Source organism: Nuphar pumila, chromosome 7 (assembly GCF_984573655.1).
Source record: "Nuphar pumila chromosome 7, dmNupPumi1.hap1.1, whole genome shotgun sequence".
NCBI classification, from domain to species: Eukaryota; Viridiplantae; Streptophyta; class Magnoliopsida; order Nymphaeales; family Nymphaeaceae; genus Nuphar; species Nuphar pumila.
The window spans coordinates 112,299,625-112,316,661 of NC_143255.1; the positions used below are offsets into that span (position 1 = coordinate 112,299,625).

At 36.9% G+C, this 17,037-nt stretch overlaps 1 protein-coding gene across 3 annotated transcripts in view; it reads left to right on the forward strand.

Moving 5' to 3' along the window:
- LOC149832961 (uncharacterized) overlaps positions 1 to 17,037 on the forward strand; it is a 74,516-nt gene that overhangs the window by 43,254 nt on the left and 14,225 nt on the right. For 2 of the 3 annotated variants that reach the window (XM_090014804.1, XM_090014805.1), the window contains exons 5-8: positions 2,728 to 2,960; positions 3,040 to 3,291; positions 3,378 to 3,454; positions 3,526 to 3,928. In XM_090014804.1, coding sequence (XP_089870930.1) covers positions 2,728 to 2,960; positions 3,040 to 3,291; positions 3,378 to 3,454; positions 3,526 to 3,928 — 965 coding nt within the window. The remainder of the gene's footprint in view (positions 1 to 2,727; positions 2,961 to 3,039; positions 3,292 to 3,377; positions 3,455 to 3,525; positions 3,929 to 17,037) is intronic. The other variant, XM_090014806.1, reaches the window with a different exon arrangement.

Genomic DNA, 17,037 nt, shown 5'->3' on the forward strand with positions numbered 1-17,037 from the left:
GTATTAAAAACACAAGGAATATTAGGTGTAGGCAAAATACCATGATCTCCCTGTCCAAAACGTCTGCGGCCTCTGCCTCCTTGATGCCCTCCATTTCCTCGTCCAAAACCGACAGAAGTGTCCATGGTCAAAACTGAATGAGAACAAACTTATTCATTTCCTTCTGCTCTTTGTTTCATAATCATCTCATGCTGGAGAAGTTTCGCTTGAAGATCGTCAAAGGTAGGCAAGTGAGGAAGGCATGACAAAGCTGTGGTAAACATGTCAAAATCAGGGCCCAATCCATTGAGGAGTTGTTGAACTTTATCTTTATCTGAAATAGCACTTCCAATAACCGCCAATTGGTCAGTAATACTCTTCAAGCGGCCTATGTATTCCATGACTGACATGGAGCCTTTCTTCAAACTTTGAAACTCATTTTTTAAGTACATAACTCGAGCTTCTGATATCTGAGAGTATGTCTGAGACAACTTACTCCACAGATCCGCCGCAGTGCAATCATCTGAAAGAGTAACCAACACTTCTTGAGATACTGTTGACGTAATATAAGCAACCAAAGACTGATCCCGCTTCCTCCAGGCTGTATACTCTGGATTCTTAAAGGAAATAGTAATGATGTCACCCTTCTCATTGGTGGTTTCCTGCAAAATAAACCGTGGTGGTATAGGAACCAAACCATCCAGATGTTCGTCGAGATCCTGACTCCGTATAAAAGGAAGTATTTGTCTCTTCCAGGTCAAAAAATTAGAGTAAGTTTTTCTGTAACAAGCTGACTCAAGAAATTTGCAGAGGGACCGGAGGACAAGGTGGATGACGAAGAGTAATCCATATCAATGGAACAACGAATAAACGAACAAGACGAATGAAGAGAAAGAAAAGAAAATTGAAGATCACTTAATCAATCAATAGAACTTTAATAAGGGATGCACCCGTGATACTAATAAAACCCCTTTTTTTTAGGGTCGAGATTGTAGACTGTTATAACCTGCCTATAGGCGTCGCACAGAAAACATGAAACAGTAATAGAAAAGAAAACTTCTGTAATCAAAGAGGGGAAATAAATCAACAAAAAATACTCAAAAACTGCAGTAGATTTGATTGCAATAAAAAAGAAGACTGCAATCAAAGAGGGAAACTGCAATCGTTGATGTCGAAGAGGCGTTAAATGTGAAAACTGCAGACGTGTTTTCACATTTAACGAGTACTGTGAAAACTGCAGACGTGTTTTCACATTTAACGAGTGCTGCAGACGTTAAGAATCAGAATGAATAAGAATCAGAAAAGGAGAGACAAATGGTGATGATAACGAGTACTGTGAAAACTGCAGACGTGTTTTCACATTTAACGAGTGCTGCAGACATTAAGAATCAGAATGAATAAGAATCAGAAAAGGAGAGAAATCAAAATGAACGAGTGCAGAAGTTACCAAGAAAGGAAGAAGAATGGACGAAGAGGTGTATCAAAACTGTTCCTTCAGAAATCTTCAGATCTCGCTGAACACACGTCTGGTAGGGTTCCACAACCTGCTGCTCTGATACCATATAAGATTCTGTGTGGGGTTCAGCCTTCACTGCAGAAAATAAGAAAAGAGAGAGAGAGAGGAGGGAGATTCACAATGGCTGGGGGTGGCGCACGTTAACCCAACCTCCCTGCCCTAAACTTTATAAATAGGGAAAAAATACAATAGCTGAGATAACATAAAATTTACAGGAATGCCATTAATGAAATGGCATTGTGCATGTGTTAAAACATAACGTGCGTATGGATCTGGATCCAGATCCATACGCATACCATATTTTAACAGGTTTCAGGATACATATACATGTACACACACACCAACACCCCCAACCTAGTAAGTTGCTGGAAATCCACCCGAGGTTGGGTTTTCAAAACTTGTTGGGCCATTCGTCCCTTAAAGGCTTCGCTCAAGGGCAACCTATCAATCATTAAAATGCAATTTCATGTGGAATTACATGGACCAAAAAATATTGCATAATAAAGAACCTGAAAAATGTACAACAGGTGTCCATTAATTTTTATAGCATAAAATAAAAAAATACAATTGAATATGTCTTGAAATAGCATGATCCTTTGTCTTTTCTTGGTTCTAATTGTCACCTATTCCTGATTTCTTCTTCCAGTCAATTTCTTCTTTTATGGCTTCAAAGGGAAAATAAAACAAAATACTCATTCTGCCAGTGTACAATTTAGTTTGTTTTTCATGTAAATGTTGTGCGTCAACATGAACATGTTAAGGTATCAAAACTTTTAAAATGAGAGACTGTCCGTAGTTTGAGAATTGAACATACAGCATAAGGAACTCAGAACTAATTTTTATGTTAATAGAAATCTTGTGAAATGCTACACATGAGATGTGGGACTGAACATTTTCATGTCTTGATAACTATACATGAATGAAGGTGATAAAAATCTAAAGCGTAGATTGATTGTGGGTTTAAGAAAGGTGAGTTGAGCACCTCTTGTTCATGTTTAGTCTTAGACCTTCAGGCCACATATGATTATCCTTAGAGGAATGTAGACATCACTAATCTTCCTATCTGTGTGTATGTGTTTGTGCTTGCGTGCATGTGCATGTCTTCATATGTTTGATTGATGTGATCACACCTAATTGTCAGGTAGTTTATTTTGAAAATTTCTTTGTCCATTGGTTTTTGAGATTCTTGTTTTCCTTACTTCATATGACCTATCAAAACTGTTGGTTTTCAGGAATCTCAAGTTACAGAGAGAATGAACCTTGCAATTCTGTAATGGCTGATGAGCAAGAAAACCATTCTTTTGTAGGGAGGACTGATTTACATGATGTGCAAAACCAAAAGCTGAATGTGACAAGATATTTTATTATTAAAAGTTTAAGTCACCATAATATTCAGCTCTCAATTGAAAGAGGTATTTGGGCTACACAAGTAATGAACGAACCAATTCTGGAGGAAGCTTTTCATGTAAATGCTTAGTAGTCATTTTCTTCATATTTTCTGTTCTCCTTTTCTTATTCTTATTGCTGCAATTTGTATCACGCAGAATTCGGACAGAGTAATTCTTATCTTCAGCGTCAATATGAGTGGGTATTTCCAAGGTTATGCACAAATGACGTCTCCTGTTGGTTGGAGGCATGATAATGTTTGGGGTGAATCTAGCAGTGGAAATAATCCTTGGGGACGGACTTTCAAAGTTAAATGGCTTCGGTTGCACAATCTACCCTTTCAAAAAACTCTTCATCTTAAAAATCCATTAAATGATTACAAGCCTGTTAAAATTAGCCGGGATTGCCAGGTTTGATCCAAAATGTAGTGCTTTTTTATGTAAATACTCCTTGGAGAACCATTCATATGTATGTTTTAAATATTGTCGATTTTCAGGAGTTAACACAGGAAATTGGTGAAACTCTCTGTGCACTTATTGATGGTCGAAGTGGCCTGGACGGAAAATTTAAGAGGTAATAATTCACACTTGCTTTTACTTTTAAGACAAACCAAATTTATTGATCTGGATTTCATTTTCTGTTAGTGATAATTCATTTGGAGATGAGTACTTTGTCAAAAGGCCTTGTCGGGAATCTCCAGTTCCCTTATCAGAAGAAGAATATGCAGTGCCAGCTCATTCTTCACAAATTGCATGGGGCAGGACTCCAGTACCATATCCTTCTGTATATCATCAACACTTTATGTCATCTGAGGCTCAAAATTCACAAATACCATTTGCAAGACCTTCTGATGGTTTTCTGTCAGAACCTCTTCCTTCCCCATTGGAGGTAAAGAAGTGTTCTTGGATGAGGCATCCTTATGTTTATGAGAAACCTGCAAGTAGACGGGGAGATGAAAATTCTTCTTGGTTGGACAAGAAAGATAATTCTACTAACGGTCGAGCACATTTTGATGATTCTCTATCTGAGGAAGATATTCTTGATATGGTAGTCCTCTTTCATCTTGATCTCGCTTGTCTTGAGTTCAATTTGAGTAATTAAAATACTCAGCATTTCATAAGTAGATATAACTTTTGAAGAAGTTTGCTTAGGTATCTATATGGTTTATATTTTTTTTTGGATAAGTGCATATTGACTTCATTTAACAGTTTCTAAATCCTGCTGCTCTATGCTAGCACTAGGCTTAAAGGATCTGTGAACGAAAATGAAGAGACTCAATAGTAAGCATAAGTGAACTGTGACTGAAACCAAGTTGGAGAGCAAAAGGGTGAGCTGGTATGCTTCTGTTGGGTAGTACATGGTGCATTTGTCTTAAGTCAATATACTGGGATTATGATTATTCTCAGAAGTATGGTATTGATTGGAATGGTTCTCTTGAGCCTGTCCATGTGCCCCTTAATAGCTGTCTGTTTCTCAAAATTGCACATGCTGCTATAATCTTGCCTGCATAACATTATAAGAACATTGCAGACAACTGATAGCATAAAATGTCAAGAAAATCATGTAGGAGAAAGAAGAGATTAGACTCAGATGGCATCCTAAGCGACAAACCAGATATGAAAGACTGTGCACACTTTGAAAATCTCATCTTGGAGATATATCATAACATTAGTATTTTTTTCTTTTTTGGCATCATATCCAAGAGAAATCAGAACTGACTCTAGACTCTAGACTCTAGAGACAGTCCCTCACAGGTACACAGAAGGAAAAGATAATCACAACAGAAAGCATGAAGTCTTGAAAAAGAACAAGCACCAGATGCTTTCTCTATAGTATTGGCTTTACTTATGATATAAGAGGACTCCTTATTTACTCAAATATATGACATCAAATGCAAATTCAATCCGAAGCTGAAGGACAGATTAAACATGCTAGTATTGAACTGGATCTCACGTACAAATTTCAGAAAAGGTGGAACAAAGTTGTTTTATATGGACAGGAATTACATTACCTGCATTAGTACTTACAAAATAATATCGTCTTTGTTTTATTGAAATATTAAAAATTGTACCAAATTACTGATACATTTAACATGACCAGAAGAATGATGGCCCACTCAATAGTGTTTCTACTAAATTTGATCCACGTTTCTAAAAGCAACTGATGCAGCAATATACATCGCAGACATTGTCATATAGGTTGCCCAACTCTATAAACCAATACTTGTTTGACCAATGACCTTGCACACTGCAGCTACCTGATGATAATATAAATCTATGGACAATATATTTTTTTACAAATGCATAAAATAATTCCTATTTTAGGAACTACAATTCACTACTAGCAAATAGATAGCCAGTGATAACAGAATCAATCTTGTACATAGATGGAGGGTCATCTCTAGTGAAAATACAAAAAGAGTACAGTGGGTGCCTCTTATGACATACAAGAACACAAGAGCATACACAACCAAGGCCACTTATGGGTCAATACAAACGCACAACCACACAAGCTACTTAGGGGCTAAAACACAAGAAAAAAATTAGGAATATTATTAAGAGAATGCTTGTAAACAAGCTTAACATACAACAGGGATTACACCCCCTATTTATACACAAAAGGAAGCAAAGAAGAGCCATTGGGAAGTGCTCCCAACAACTAGAAATATAGTTGATGGGCACACTCCCAAGTCCCAGCAGTTAGAAATATAGTTGTTGGGAGCACTCTCAACAGCTCTATTTCAAGGGTATTATAAGGATTATAATGCCCTTGAGGAAAAGAATAAAATACATTAAAAGGGAAAACCCTAAAGTGCCCTCTAAGAACACCACTAATTACATAATGTGTAATGACCAAAATACCCCTAATGGGTTTCACTTATATATATATATACGCGCAAACAATAAGTATATATACTTTAACACTGCCCCTCAAACTTACGGTGTAATCGCCAAAAGTTTGTCAAGGAAAAAATGAAACCAGAGAGAAGGAAGAGCTTTCATAAAGAAGTTGGCCATCTGAAATTTCTATGTTACATAAGGCAGGATGATGGCCTTCTTTAGATACTCTTCACGAACACAGTGGCAATTCATTTCAATATGTTTGGTGCGCTCATGAAATGTGTGATTGTCAGCTATGTAGATAGTGCTTTTATTGTCATAGCATAACCTTGAGGGTGATAACTTATGCACCCCCATGTCTTCCAATAATCTTCTCAACCACACGATTTTAGATGTTGTGGTGGCCGTGACACGATACTCGGCTTCAGTGGACAACAACAACAAAGGTTTGGGCGGTGGGGCCCTATATTGCCACCTAGGCTTGGACCGCCTAGGCATATGCCCAGGACTGTCCATATTTTGTTTTTTTTTGTTGACTTAAATCAACTTATAAAAAAGGGACCTTTTTCCCCTTTTCACCTCTCTCTCGTGTCTACTCTCTTTGGGTAGGGCAGAAGAAGAAGCAACACTCTCACTCTCGCGTACATGTCTCTCTCTCTCGTCTCTCTGATTTGTCTCTCGTCTCCCTCTCTCTCTCTCTCTCTCTCTCTCTTTTTCTTTTGGGGTTTATCTTAGGGAAAATCTTGTTTTGGGTTTTCTTATTTGGTTTTTGGGATGTATGTTTGATGCTTTCTTTCTTGGTGGTTTTTGGGTTTTTAGGAGAAGCCCATTTGAGTTTTTATGGATTACTTTTGTAGATCTTGGAAAACCCATAATCTTATTTGGTTTCCCTTTTGATTTTTGTTGGTAGTTATTTCTTGCAAGGTTATGGGTAGGATTATTTTTTAGGGTATTGTTCATTTCTTGGTTGATTCCAGGGATACATTGCTTTTTTTATTTATGTGTTTTTCATCTTTATTAGTAATGATGCTCTTTTTTTAGTTTTCTATCTCTCTAAATATTGGTTTTTCTTTGTTGATCTGTTTCTTAGATGCCGGTTGCCATTTGATCTATATGATTGGTTGTCTACTTTTTCTGTTGTATAGTTTCTTCTTGGTCATTTGATTTTGGGAAGGGATTGATCCCTTGGTCATTATGTTGGTTGTGTTTTTCTGCTTTTGCTTTTTTTGTTTCTCGGGGTAGATCCTTTCATTGTGATTTCACATTTCCACATTTCAAATATGAAGACACACTATGTAAAGCAAGGCGCAGGCTTGGGCAGTCCAATTCCGCCTAAAAAACACAGCACCAGCAAAGTCCAATTTTGCCTGATTGCACCCTCAATCCTTGGTCTTCGACAGATCTAGAAAGGGTCTGCAACAAATAGTTAGACACATTCAGCTTTCAAGATCAAACTAACATCATGAACTGATTTGAGCTTTTCGAGTTCATACCTCAATTCTAAAGAGCAAAGTGTTTGACGACATATTTTGTTTTGTATATTGTTTATTATTGATTGATTTTATGTTGTATATATGTTATTAATTTTAATAGTTTGTTTACATATTTGTATTTTTTTTTATTTGGGGTACCTCCTAGACCGACTAGGCCCCGCGCTTGGGCCTCGCCTAGGATTTTTAAGGGCTCACCGCCTAGGTTTCGCTTAGCGTGTATGACAACTAAGTTCTTGCATTTTCAAAACACCAATGAGACACCTACAAACACACAAAAAACTATATTGAGCATTTATCATTAGGATCTCCTCAATCAGAGTTAGTATAAGCAATTCATTCGAGTGGGGAGGAGGAAGACAAAACAATCCCCTTAAAAATTGAATTTTGTAAATATATAATGATACGCATCATGACACTCATGTGCACAGTGGTAGGGGAATGCTGAAATTGACTAACAGTGAGGGCCCCAATCATTTGGCGGTAAGGATATGATCATCCAATGGTGTGCCATCATGTATCTTCATTTTTGCATTTATTACTTGAGGAGTGTCCACCCTTTTCTCATCTGTAATGCCGGACCTGTCTATGATGTCTGAAGCAAACTTGGATTGAGTTAGAAAATAGCCACGAGCGGAATATGCAACCTCAATCCCTAAAAAATATCTAAGAAAGCCGAAATCAGTCATTTCAAAGTTTTGTTTCAAAACGTTTTTAATAAAACTAACTCCCTGTTTGTCTCCACAGGATCATGTCATCAAGATATAGGAAGAGGATAACAATACCTATGTCAGATCTCTTAATAAACATAACAATGTCAGTATAACAGGAAGTAACGCCAAGTTTAATCATAACAGAACTAAAATGATCATACCAAAATTTAGGCGCTTGTTTCAAACCATACAAGGCTTTCCTTAAATGAAGCATCCTTCCAATAGGAACCTCATATCTAGGTAGTGGGTCCATATCAACTTCTTCCTTTAATTCACCGTTGAGGAAAACATTCTTGACATCTATTTGGTAAATAAAAAAAAGAAATAGAAAATGAAGAAGAAGAGGGAGAGAGACAGAAAAGGAAAAAATAGAGTAGGATAGGATAAAAAAAGTTGGGCCTAAAAGAATTTTGAGCTTTTCTTTTTTGGCAAGGCCACATTGGCAGGACTCTGGTTGGCAAAACGTTGGAATTTCTCACTTGCACCTTGGTGAAAAGGATAAGTGTTAGCCACTAGGACCAGGCTTGGGGTGATACGTCTAGAAGAGGTTATTTATATCCATCCTTATGGTTTTAATTGTCCTTTCATATGTCATATCTTCTAACATTGAGGGTATATCAAATAAGCTAGCCAACCTCATGAAGGATTGACTATATCAAGTAATAAGAGACAGTTCCAACTACAAACATAAAGTTCAAGCAAAAAACAAAAAAATATATTGTTTTTTTAATGTTTACACTAGTAGGATACTCTATGACATGATAGGTGATGCATATGGTTCCTTTTATGTGTGTCTCTGTGTTCCTTAATAATAATAAAGAAGTTGAACTGAGATAAGTACGCTCTGCTTGCACTTGTTATTACAAAAGAATCTTGCTTATACTTGTGAAAATTGGAAACATGCATTAGGGTTACGACTTCACAAATGGAACACAAAGGAGAAGAGGTTAACGTATTTCATTATCCTCAATCTTTGAGAGAACTCTCTTACATGTTAAAAAGGGTCGACCCCCTTTAGAGTACATCAAAAGAAAAGATAAAAAGACAAGTATACCCCCCTTTACTATAGGGTATTTACATAATAACTTTATAAACTTACTTTACACATGTTTATACTACTTTATATTACATATACTTTCAAGTTTCAATACTCTTCAAACTTGGAAAGATGCAAGGGAATCATTTCAAGTTTAGAAAGGAAAGAATTGAAATGCAAAAGGGGAAGACCTTTTGTAAACACGTCTGCTATCTGATTCTTTGATCTGACATGCTCCAAAGCTATAATCCCATCTTCATAAGCCCTTCTTGTATAATGGCAATCTATTTTAGTGTGCTTAGTGCGCTAATGAAATTCTGGATTCTTGATAATGTGAATAGTACTCATATTGTCACAATATAGCTGGGTTTTCTTTGTCACATGAAAATTTTAATTCCTTCGATAGCCATCTTATCCAAATAATCTCAACCACAACTTGAGTCATAGCTCTATATTCAGCTTCTGCAGTGGACAAGGCAACCCTTTGTTGCTTCTTGCTCTTTCACAAGATTAAAGAGCTTCCGAAAAAGACACAAAACCCTCTAATGGAAAGTCGATTTCTAGTGGACCCTCCAAAATCAGCATCACAAAAAGTTCTCAACTCTTTGCCGGATGAAGACGAGAAAAACATGTCATAGTGTATAGAGTCTCTGACATATCTGATGATCTTGAGTACAACTGCCAAATGAACCAATTTAGGGGCATAAACTGACTAAATATATGAAATGCATATGTTATATCTAGTTTGGATATAGTCATATATATAAAACTCTCAGTTAATTGCCTATATACTACAAGATCTTCTAGCTCTACTCTATCTCAAACCTTCATTTTCAAATTAGCCTCCATGGGAGAATTTACTCTTTTTGAATCATCAGTTAATCTTGCTTTCACAACCAAATCTGTAGCATATTTATGTCGAGACAAGTACGGTCTCGTTGAAGAGTATGCTATCTCAAGACCAAGAAAGTACTTCAAGCGCCCCAAGTCTTTCATATCAAACATGTTAGCCAATTTCTTTTTTGTTTCATCTCCTGTGAGTATCATATCGTCGACATAAAGAAGCAATATACATCTTCCAAGTGCAGAGGATGAAACAAACAAAGCAGGATCATGGTGACTCTGTTCAAGGCCAAGTGATCTCACTGCCGAACAAAATTTCTCAAACCAAGTTTGAGGTTCTTATTTGAGTCCATATGAGCTCTGTGAAGTCTGCAAACTCTACCTTCTGGATTTGAGTATCCTTATGGTCCATATACACTTCCTCCTGCAAATCTCCATTCAAAAATGCATTATTCACATCTAACTGCCAAAGATCCCACTGCTGAACTGCAACCACTATTAGAAGTATACAAATTGTGGACATATGAGCCACAACGACAAAAGTTTCTGCAAAATCAATTCCAAAACGCTGATTGTACCCCTTAGTTATCAATCTGACTTTATACCTCTCCATTAACCCATCTACCTTTGTCTTTACCTTATACACCAATTTACTGCCAATGATATTTTTCTTTAGAGAAGGTTTTACTAGTTCTTGTGCTTGCATTCTTTCAAGTGTATTCATTTCATCAACCATGGCTCTTTATTACTCTTTCTTTCCTGCTGCCTCTACATAGGACTCAAGCTCAACATAAGAATGAATTAAGGCTAAGAAAGCACGATGATAAGGAGCAAAAGACTCATAGAACACAAAACGAGACAGAAGTATAGGTCTGTAACTTTTACGTACCTGAGAAGACGCAGAAGAAGAGGAAGATGATAACTCTGAGTTTTGTTGTTGTTGTCCCGGACCAACTGTCATAGGAATGAAATCAAGATTGGCCTCTTCACTTTCTTGCTCTTTCACTTGATCAAAAAATAGAATTTCAATCACACCTTCATGTATCCTTGACTAAGTTTGATTAAACCTATCTTCTCTAGCCAGAAGTTGCTCCCCTTGACTCTCCATTCTCTCAACCACCTTAAGGGAACCAAAAAGGACAAGTCAGATTCATTTTCTATTTCTTCATACGGACTAAAGTATAGCACATTCCCCTAAAAAACAATATGCCTGGATACCCCCACTCTCTTTACAATTGGATCATAACATTTGTATCATTTTTTACCCTTAGCAAAACCAAGAAAGCAATATTTGCCAGCTTTAGGAGATAACTTGTCTTTGTATATGTCAGCTAGCAAAACAAAACATACACAACTAAAACCTTAACATATCATAGTTTGAAACATTTCCATACAGTTTTTGAAAAGGAGATATTCTTGTAAGTACTCCAGAAGGCATGTGATTTATCTAATAAATGCTTGGTTGAACTCCATTTGCTCAAAGCACTTTGGGTACTTCTCCATGAAACATGAGAGAGCTGGTTGTTTCCAAGATATGCCTATTTTTCCTTTCAGCTGCACCATTTTGCTTAGGAGTGCAAGGACAAGATTTTTTGGTGAACCACACCTCTCTTTTGCAGGAATTTTTCAAATGCATAGCTTGCATATTCACCACCAAAGTTCGTACACAGAGTTTTAATCTTGGTTGCGAATTGATTTTCAACAATGGCATAAAAGCTCTTAAAATTTTTAAAAAGATCATTTCTATTTTTCATAAAATATATTCATATGAACCTTGTACAATCATCTATGAAAGTTACAAAATAGGATGATCCTCATTTTGACACAACAAGAGAAGGACCCCACACATCTGAATGTACCAAGCCAAAAAACTTTATGATTCCCTATCACTGGACTTAAATGGCAAGGCATGACTTTTGGCTAGTCTACAACTCATGCAATCTTTAACATGATTTGACACAACTAGCTTGGATTTTCCAAAACTTTTCGAAGACACTAAACTTTGCAATCTAGAGCTGAAAATATGCCCCAATCTCTGATACCACAAAACAGACCCATCCAAAACTAAAGTTCCATATCTAGTTCTAACTTCCTTATGCTCCCTCATATCAATCCAATCCAGATAATACAGATCTCCTCTTCTATGGTCAATCTTCTTCCCTAATAACTGATCCTGCACAACACAACTAACTAAAAAGAAGATAACATTACAGCTAAGTTTGATAAGTTGACCACAAAAATAAAATTCATGGCAAGGGATGAAACATGATAAACTTTGAGAAAGATTGAAATTACTACTAGGATAAGAATCACAAGTAATTGAACTTATCTTGGAAACAAACATACACATTTATATGAAGGCAATAATTCGTGAAGAGGAGTTTCCTAATTATGAGCAACATATTAGTAACAATATGTGTCATGTCAAAGTGATTTTTTTATTTATACCCTAGTCAGCAACAAAATTAAAAGTTGAAAAAATACAAATAATAATGAAGAAAAATACCGATCATGGTTGCCAAGTCTCTTTCTCACCTAAAGATTGCACAGTGTAGGATCTTCAGTTAGGAAAGCTGATTGGGCAAGGCCATAGGAGGGGCGATCTTTATTACACAGATTTTTTGTCTCTTCCATCCAAGTCATTTTGTAATTTTGTAAATGTCAAAAATATTGAAGTTTGACATAAGAGACTTGGTCATCCGAATTTTTTAAAGGTGTCTCTTTTTCCTTTTTTGGATAATACTTGTAAAGACAAGCACATGACTTGTAAAGATTGCATTTTTGGGAAATCTAAAGCTATTCCATTTACTCAAAGAAATTATGTTTCTACACGGCCGTTCAAACTTGTTCATTCCGATGTATGGGGTCCTTCTCCTGTTATATCCAAAGGAGACTTCTCATATTATGTTGTCTTTGTTGATGGTTTTGTTAAATTATGTAATCAAACTTGTAATTTTGTATATATATTTTATATTTATAAGGTAATACATATACATATATATAATATATGTATATGTATTTACCAATTATATATATAAAATATATATAGTCATAGTAAGGGTAGTTTAGGAATTTTACACATATTCTTTTTCGAGAATATGCTTTTTTGTATTTTCTTTTTCTTTATTTATTTTTTGCTTTTGCATTTAATGCATTGTACATGCATTGGGAGGGGCCCAACCCACTAATCGTTGGACCCCTCCAACGGTCACATTTGTGACCGTTGGAGGGGCTCCAACGACTATGTGGAGCCCCTCCCAAGGCCTCCTCCAAAGCCCTATATATATGGGCAGCTCCTCTTGTATTTTTTAAGGGATTTGGGATTATAGCCCAACCTCTTTAGTGTTTATGAAACTTATGGGTGCAAGTGCACATTTGTGATTCAGTGTGTTGTGTTTGTTGTGCACAAGTGTTCTTGGGTGTGTATGTTCACACATTTATTCTTAAGTTTGTTGTGTTATCGGCTAAAGTATCTTGTTGAAGATACTTTTACATGGTATCAGAGCCTCGTTGAAGAAGAAGAATTGCGATTCGCCTTCTTTTGTATTCCTCGGGAAGCGTGCCTTCAAGTTTTTTGAAATCAAAGAGGATCCTCTTCTTCGAGCAATATTTTAGGAGCCTCTTTTGTCAAGAAAGACGCAAAAAGTAATTAAGGTACATACTATCTCTTGCATTCTTTCCTCTCTAATGGGCGAAAAAGACTCCAATTTCTCTCTTGGGTTTAAGCTTAATGGCTCAAACTATCATGTTTGGGCCGGTAATATGGAAGCCCATATTAAAGGAAAGGGGCTTTGGGGTTACGTTCATGGATCCATACCGGAACCGGAACCCAAAATTACCATTGTTGAAGGAGGGGATATTAAGATCCTTGAAGGGGATGAAAGACAAAAGGCCCTTGAAGTGTATTCTAAGAAACATGATGATTGGGAAATGAAGAACTTCAAGATCTTATCTTGGATTTTCTCATCCGTTGAGACCAAGATAAATGCCAACATCATCAAATTTAAAAGGGCTTCCGAAGCTTGGGTATATCTTGAGAAAATGTACACCTCAAGAGATCTATCCCACAAGTACTTTCTCCAAAAGAGGGCTTTGACTCTCCAACAAAATGACATGACCATTCGGGAGTATTTTACCGAATTATCCTCTATTTGGGACGAGTTCGCAATTCTTGAACCTAAATGGAGTGGTGAGGCAATCGAATTAAGGCACAAACAACTTGAAGAAGACCGGTTCTTCAATTTTTTAAATGGCCTTAGACCCGAATTTGAACAAGTTCGGTCCTCTCTTCTCTCCGCCTTCACATCCCCCTCACTCGAAGATGTTATCACCAAGCTAAGTGGTGAAGAAACCCGTATGGGGATTGGCAAAAATAATCCTAGCATTCTTGTTGCTTCCTCTACTCAAGAAGATGGTGAAATGGCTAATGCCGTGTCAAGACCGGGAAATAACATGAGGACCTATAGACCTCCTCATTTCAAGAATCAAGGTCAAGGAGGAAATGATCGGTATGGCAAAAGAGATTATAGCAAAGTAACTGGCTATCATTGTAAAGAACCCGGACATATCAAAACCTTGTGTCCTAAATGGAAGAAATTGATTGCAACGGCTATGGCATCTCAAGTTGAAGAACGACCCTCTTTATCAAGTGAGTCTCTTTCTCTTCAACAAATCGTGGAAGCCCTACAACCTCTTCTCAAGGGAGGTACTTCCGGAGCCGCTATGTCATCCTCTTCCCCCGGTAAGACATCTTGGCTTTTAGATTCCGGGGCATCCTTTCACATGACCCCTAGTTATTGCACTCTTTCAAATTTTTCTAAAAATGCTTTTCCATCCTTTGTATCAACCGTGGACGGTACATCTCTTGAGATTAAAGGAATAGGTAATTTTGAAAAACAAGACTTCTTTGTTCCAAAAATTCGTTTTATCCCAAACCTTAACCTAAATCTTCTTTCCGTTTCCCAACTCTCGGACCATGGTTGCGATATAAAATTTTCTTCTAATAAATGTTGGATACAGGATCGCCAGTCCGGGAGATTGATTGGGGAAGGCTCTAGAAGAGGAGACCTCTACTACGTAGATTTTCTTCAAGTTCCCAAGAGTCAATTTTGCAACGTCGTCCAAAACAAAGACATTCATGTATGGCATAAGAGATTGGGTCATCCCAATATTGTTAAAATCTCGTATTTGCCTTTTGTTAAACATCTTTGTAAAAGTGACTTTTTGTGTAATGAATGCATTCTTGGGAAAATGAAATGTTTGCCTTTTCCTCAAAGATCCATGTTTACGACAAAACCATTTGAAATTGTCCATTCCGATGTATGGGGACCGGCTCCGGTAATGTCAAAAGGAGGTTTTTCATATTATGTGATCTTTGTGGATGACTATACTAGGTTTTGTTGGATCTATTTCCTTAAACATAAACATGAGGTTTTTTCAACCTTTAAAAGTTTTCACATGATGATTTCAAATCAATTCAATGGATGTTTAAAAATCTTTAGGTCTGACTCTGGAGGAGAATACCTCTCAAATGAATTTAAGAGTTATCTTGAAAATTTTGGAATTCTTCACCAAAAATCATGTCCGAAAACCCCTCAACAAAATGGGTTAGCCGAACGAAAGCACAGGCACATCATTGAAACCACTAGGACTTTGCTCATTTCTCAAAAACATTCCAAAAAATCTTTGGGCTGAGGCAGCCCTTACCTCTGTCTATCTCATAAACCGACTTCCATCGAAAAATTTAAACAAAATTTCTCCCTTTGAAAAACTGTATGATAAGGAACCTGATTATAGCAGGTTAAGGGTCTTTGGGTGTAAGTGTTTTGTTCTTACTGATAAGAATGATAAACTTTCTCCAAAAGCCATTCCTTGTGCCTTTCTTGGCTATTCTGAAACCCAAAAGGGGTTTCGTTGTTATGATATCAAAAGTGATAAATTGTATGTTTCCAGAAACGTGAGTTTTTTGGAAAATGTTAGTGGATTTGAACGTTGTGACCCCCATAATGAAAATATGGATTATTCTTTTTTATTTGATTTATTGAATAAGGACGATGATATTAGTGATAATGAGTCAGATCAAAGTAACCCAAATGAACTTGAAACCGAGGAAAACATCTCCTTATCTCCTTCGTCACATCAACCTATTGAATTACCTAGAGACCCTATCACCTACTCTCATAGAGATCAAAACAACTTTAGGAGTGCTCTTGACAGATATAATGATGCGAGTCCCAGTGCCTCTCAGAATGAAGTGATCCCTCGTAGAACTGAGAGAAGTAGAAGGCCTCCTTCTAGGTTCATTTCCTATGACTCCTTCTCACCAAGATATAGAGCCTGCCTTAGTGCCATCCACTCTTATATAGAACCTAGAAATTTTGAAGAAGCACGTAGATGCCCTGAATGGATTAATGCCATGGACAATGAACTTGAGGATCTGAGAAGAGCCAAAACCTGGGAATTCCAAAATCTTCCTAAAGGCAAGAAAACAATAGGGTGCAGATGGGTTTTCAAAGTAAAAACTAAAAGTGATGGATCCCTTGAAAGGTATAAAGCTCGCTTGGTTGCAAAAGGATATAGTCAAGAATATGGTATTGATTATGAAGAAACTTTTGCTCATGTAGCTCGTATGGTCACTGTTCGATGTCTTATAACCGTTGCCTCTATCAACAAATGGAACATCTATCAAATGGATGTGAAAAATGCCTTTTTAAATGGCGATTTAAGCGAAGAAGTCTACATGGATGCTCCTCCTGGAATGGAGACTCCTAAGGGAAAGGTGCTTCGTCTTCAGAAAGCACTCTATGACCTAAAACAAGCTCCCAAGGCTTGGTATGATAAATTTAACTCTGTTATGATTGAGAATGGTTTTTCCTCTTGTTTTACTGACACTGCTCTATTTGTTAGCAAATCCAATGCAGGGATTGTAATTTTACTTCTGTATGTTGATGACATGCTCATCACTGGGAGTGATTCTAACGGGGTTAAAAGTATAAAATCTATCTTAAAAGATAAATTTGAAATGTCTGACTTGGGTTTTTTAACTTATTTTTTGGGAATTGAAGTGGCATACTCTCTTAGAGGATATTTCTTATCTCAAACTAAGCTTGCTTCTGAGATCATTGACAGGTCAGGTATTACAGATGAGAAGCTTTGTGAAACTCCTGCGGTTGTAGGAGCAAAGATGAAAATTGATGATGGAGTTCCCCTGTTGGATCCTACACCCTACAGACAA